A 5,905-nucleotide genomic window follows, 5' to 3' on the forward strand; every position below is an offset into this window, starting at 1 on the left:
TCTCTGCTCCTATGATGCTGCTTGGCCTGCTGTGTTCATCCAGCCCTGCACCTTGTTGTCTCGGATTCTCCAGCATCTGCAGTTCCTACTATCTCCCCAAGTCTATATGGGTTTCCTCTGGGTGCTCCAGTTTTCTCCCACAGACCAAACATGCACAAGTTAGATGGATTGGCTGTGGTAAATGAGGGATTATGGAGATAGGGTGGGGGTTTGGGTCTTTTTGGGATGCTTTTTGGAGGGTTGGTGCAGACTGAACGGACAGAATAGCTTCTTTCCGCACTGTGTAGGGATTTTGATATATCCTGATTAGCTTGGGTTCAAGCACTGATCCCTGTGATACTCCACTGCCTGCCACTCTTGCATTTCCTTCCTGAACATTTTACATTGTCTGATGGTCAGCCATTCCCTTTCTGTCTGTGTAATACTCACTTGCGGTATGACCACCTGCTAAACATGCTATCCATGACATTCTCAGCATTGCGGATGCTCCACAGTGAGTTGACCTGCAACTCCAGCTCTGAAAAGTAGTGAGCCAGTGTCTGTAGCTGGATACACTTCTTGCACATATAATAGTCAGTGACACTGGAAGTGTTCCTTCTTTCTCACATTGCACAAGAGGAGCACACCATGGGTCTGAGGTCTCCCCGACATGAATTCTTTCTAGATTAAGCAGAAATTTCTTAGTGTATTACTTGGGTGGATGAAAATCTGTTACAATATGGGCCCAGCAGCCTTTCTAACCTAGTTTATGTTTAGGTACAAGTTGAGTTTCTTCACTGAACCATTTAGGTCAGGAGGATAAAAATCTGAGTTTTTTATTGTAATTTTAAAATGGGTGGATCTTGTAGAACTTGTCACCTTTGCTTGCCATCAATGTGGTGTTTCTATTATCTGCCAAACTTAATTTTACTGTAGTTTCTAAAACTTGAATGTATGTATCTATGCAGGCATCAGGTTTTTGCTGCATTGGCGAAAGAGTTTTTCACTGCGCCCTTCACAGACCAGATCTACAACTTCCTTATTCCAGCACTGTCTGCAAGAGCTTCCTTTCCGTATGTGTCTTTCTTGAGTGCGTTGTTAATACCAAACATGACGTCTTCAGTGGGACTCACTTTTACCAAGGATATGGCACCTTGGCTTCTGTACTTTGTTCTTGCTGTTGGAGAATCACAGATAGGTATGATATTTTTCCTTCAACTTGTATAATTGTTGAAGAAGCATGTTGCAATCATTTTATGTTGTACTTGCCTTGAGTGACCTAGTGATGGTTTTTTTTTTTTTTGTTTATGATCCAAGTGCAGTATATCCCGTTGGCTGAGGCTTTGTTGTCTTTAGATTGCAGTAGTTTGGACCAGTACATTATCCAAGTAACATTGATGCTGCTTCCTTCTGTGTATGGGTACTTTCATGTGGCTGAGTAGATGTATTTGATCACTGAAGCATGTTACAATCAATTTTCAGAAATTTGGTTGGATCTAACAGCCAAGTTGCTCTTGAGCAAAAGACCTTTTTTGCATTAACTATTTAAGCATAATTTTGTCACCTTAGCATCATGTTACTAATTTTATCCTAACTTACTTTTATAGAGCATTGCTATTTGTTAACTCTGTGTATGTACGTGTAGCAGTAACCTTTACTGTGTTTTTTCATTCTCAATTTAGGAGTTCTGTCTGAGGATGGAATGCTTGTGTATTTAAGGATGGTGCAGATTCTTTTACCACAGTTACCTGTTTCACTGACTGGTTCAAACAGCAGAGAAATTGGTAGTGACTCTGAAAATGAAGAGGAAGAAGAGCGTAAAATGATAACGAGTAACGTAAGAAAAATCCAGAATTGTTATGATACATGATGGGTATTGCTGTGCTAATCAATTATTACATAAATTGTATCTGAGCCTGATCCTGTGCTTGTCTATTATCTATATGGACTTGCTTCACAATAGATTATTGTATAATAGTCGGGCATTATACCTATTAAGCTAGTTGCGGCCAAGTCTTCTGCAACATCTGAACTGAAACCACGCTTGAGGTTTGCTAATTCAGCAGACACAAGGGATTACATTGGTTCTTTACTACTGTTTGAATTACTCTAGGTGAATAGGAGAGATATCTGTAAAATGGAATTAACCTGCTTAAGTGTGCAATATAATTTGGTTTGAAATAGTAAATTATTTTTAAGCTTGTTTCTTCAAAACTATGCATGCTGAGAGCTACTGGGAGAAAATGGTTAAGCATGGTAAAACCAAATGGTTCATCCGGAGAAATGCAGAAACATAGAAAATCGGTGCAGGAGTAGGCCATTTGGCTCTTCTGAGCCTGCACCGCCATTAAATACGATCATGGCTGATCCCTTCAGCTGCTAGGGCCAAGTCCAGCTCCCCTTGAATATAATTAATGAACTGACCCCAACAACTTGCTGTGGGAGAGGATTCCGCAGGTTCACAATTGAGTGAAGAAATTCTTCCTGATGTCAGTACTAAATGGCTTACTCCTTAATCCTGTGACTCCTTGATCTGGACTTTCTCAACATCAGGAAAATTCTTCCCATTTGAACATTAGAAATAGTCAGCTTGGCTTTGTGAGGAGCAGGTCATGCCTCACAAGCCTTATCGAATTCTTTGAGGATGTGACAAAACACATCAATGAGGTAGAGCAGTGGATGTGGTGTATATGAATTTTAGCAAGGCATTCGATAAAGTTCCACATGGTCAGCTCATTCAGAAAGTAAGGAGGCATGGGATTCGGGGAAATTTGGCTGTCTGGATACAAAACTGCTATCCAATAGAAGACAGAGGGTGGTAGTAGATGGAAAGTATTCAGCCTGGAGCTCTGTGACCAATGGTGTTCTGCAGGGATCTGTTCTGGGACCTCCTGCTGTTTGTGATCTTTATAAATGACTTGGATGAGGAAGTGGAAGGGTGGGTTAGTAAGTTTGCCGATCACACGAAGGTTGGTGGCATTGTGGACAGCGTGGAGAGCTATTGTAGGTTGCCACGGGACGTTGACAGGCTGCAGAGCTGGGCAAAGAAGTGGCAGATGGAATTCCTTCCAGAAAAGTGTGAAGTGATTCATTTTGGAAGGTTGAATTTGAATGCAGAATACAGGGTTAATGGCAGAATTCTCGGCAGTGTGGAGGAACACAGGGATCTTGGGGTCCACGTCCTTAGATCCCTCAAAGTTGCTCCCCAAGTTGATAGGGTTGTAAAGAAGGCGTATGGTGTGTTGGCTTTCATTGGCAGGGGAATTGAGTTTGAGCCGCGAGGTTATGCTGCAGCTCTATAAAACTCTGGTTAGACCACACTTGGAATATTGTGTTCAGTTCTGGTCACCTCATTATATGAAAGATGTGGAAGCTTTAGAGAGGATGCAGGGGAGATTTACCAGGCTGCTGCCTGGACTGGAGGGCAGGTCTTATGCGGAAAGGTTGAGGGAGCTAGGACTTCTTTCATTCGAGCAAAGAAGGATGAGAGGTGACTTGATAGAGGTGTACAAGATGATGAGAAGCATAGGTAGAGTGGACAGTCAGAGCCTTTTTGCCAGGGCGGAAATGACTGTTACGAGAGGGCATAATTTTAAGGTGATTAAAGGAAGGGGTAGGGGAGATGTCAGAGGTAGGTTTTTCAGAGTGGTGGGTGTGTGGAATGCTCTGCCGGCAGTGGTAGTGGGGTCAGGTACTTTAGAGACTTTTAAGCGACTCTTGGATAGGCACATGGAGGATAGTAAAATGTAGGGTATGCAGGGTAGATTGATCTCAGTAGGATAATAGGTCGGCACAACACCAGTGGGCCGAAGGGCCTGTACTGTTCTGTGTTCTGTGTTCTTCCTGCATCTCACCTGTCCAGTCCGATCAGGATTTTATATGTTTCTATGAGACCCCCTCCCCTATCTTTTTCTGTTTAATGAACATTACACTGAGATTTATTCCAGTGCCTGGTATTTACGTGCCTACACTTTTCCCACTTCAGTTACTTTGGCAACAATTTCTACGTATTACCTTTCAATTTTTTTTTTTCCATGCCGAGGAGATGCTGGTGTTGGACTGGGATGGGCAAGATCAAAAATCACGACACCAGGTTATAGTCCAGCAAGTTTATTTGAAAATGCAAGCTTTTGGAGCTCAGCTCATTGTTCCTCATTGTTCGACACTTTACTAACTGCTTTATCATGAGCAAAATGTGAAACACTGGCATGTTCAAAATAAATGTAGTATGTTATGAGTTTTCGACAAATTTAGCAATTTTTTTGAAGAATGAAATTAAGCCTGTTCTAGTGTTTGTGGTATAATGTTTTAATGTAGAATTAAAATAATTTGTTCCTTTCATTAAATATATGCTGAAATATCTTGTTTGGTTCTGTTTCAAGGATGATGGTAGAATTTCAATAAGTTTAATTACTGCAGAGTGTCTCAAAAAGTTGGACACTAAACAGCAGACTAATGCCCTGCTCAATCTGGTATGGAAGGAATCTGTGAGTGAAGATGTTTTCACAATGATGGCGTCTATCTGTCATACTCTGATGGTACAGCACAGAATGATGGTTCCAAAAATCAGGTAAAGCAGGTTATCTTGGGAGATTAGATTTATTGGTGAATTATACTAGAAAAATTAAAGCTGGGGACAAATTCTAATGCACATTAATCTCTTAATAGGATTCAATAATCTGATTTTAAAACAGTCCTTTATCCATTTTAGGCCGCAATCAAAATGTAGAAAATTTTCTTTGCATCTGTAACTGCTAGAGTTGTCTAATAATAGATCAGACCTAGTCCGGTTAATATTCCTCGTAGGTCAAAGTTAGTCTGTCAGGGCATTGTGAGATTGGCAGACTAATTAAGCTGTTTCATAAAACTGGCAGCAGACAATGAACATGATTGCATCTGTTCTCCATAGCTTGATTTTTTTTTCTGGAACAGATGGCTAACCAGAAGCAAGAGGGATGCCACTCCGCATCAAGCATGGCTGACCAGGGAGGATGTATGGTTGACTCCTTGTCCACCAGGCTGCCATGTGAACACTGCTTCCATTACTATTACCATCTTCATAACAGGGTGATTTCTCCTACATGGCCAGAAGGTTTTCTATGCTTTCAATATATATGGTGGAGATAGGGGAGCACTTACACCCACCTCCATTGGTATGAATATTTAGATGACCAGTCAATTTAATGTAAAAGTTTTTGTCTTGAGTGTCGTATTAATCAGTCAAATGTGAGAAATATCTTCAGTTTATGTATAATATTGAATTACAGTTTGACTTCAGGATCCTTTCCAAAAACTGAAGTCTCCGTGTTGTACTTAAAACTGTGGAAGAACGTGTGGGTTGTAATGTTTATTTTACTACTGTTTGAATCCTTGTTGATGTTGACACTAGGCAAATCAGATGCCAGAATGAAACCTGGCTTGAGAGACATTAGTTGTATTTTTGCTATTTGGTTACTGTGGTGGTCAGTAACTGAACATATTCACAAAGGGCTGCCAATGTACTTTTTATGCAAAAATATCAAACATTACCACATATGGGAAAGAGACTACTTTACACTACTCAATAACTAGTTAAAATTGTGTTATTACAAGTATTGGAAATAGACCAACTTGCTTACCCTCCACAAAAACCTTACAAATACTTGAATCTCCAATTTCCTGCCTTATCCCCATAACCCTTGATTTGCTTACAGATTAAAAATCTGTCTATTTCAGCCTTGAATGTACTAATATCCTTGACAAGCCTCTGTCATTAAGAATTCTACAGATTTGATGACCTGAGGGTTGTGAGAATCTCCTGTCTCGGCATGGTTCAGGTGTGAACTGTCGCAGAGGTACAGATCCCACGTTCCCCAGTCCTGGTGCCATGCTGTCTCTGCATCAAATTCCCATTGTGAATCAAATTCCCATTGTGAATCAAATTCCC

The 5,905-nt window shown here is 40.8% G+C and overlaps 1 protein-coding gene across 1 annotated transcript in view; it reads left to right on the forward strand.

Moving 5' to 3' along the window:
• The window catches only part of ube3c (ubiquitin protein ligase E3C), a 111,999-nt gene that overhangs the window by 43,363 nt on the left and 62,731 nt on the right, over positions 1-5,905 (forward strand). Inside the window, exons 8-10 of the mRNA XM_048606079.1 lie at positions 916-1,177; positions 1,662-1,816; positions 4,362-4,549. Of these exons, the coding sequence (XP_048462036.1) occupies positions 916-1,177; positions 1,662-1,816; positions 4,362-4,549 (605 nt within the window). The remainder of the gene's footprint in view (positions 1-915; positions 1,178-1,661; positions 1,817-4,361; positions 4,550-5,905) is intronic.

The sequence above is a fragment of the Rhincodon typus genome, chromosome 2, assembly GCF_021869965.1.
Source record: "Rhincodon typus isolate 14 chromosome 2, sRhiTyp1.1, whole genome shotgun sequence".
In the NCBI taxonomy this organism is placed as follows: Eukaryota; Metazoa; Chordata; class Chondrichthyes; order Orectolobiformes; family Rhincodontidae; genus Rhincodon; species Rhincodon typus.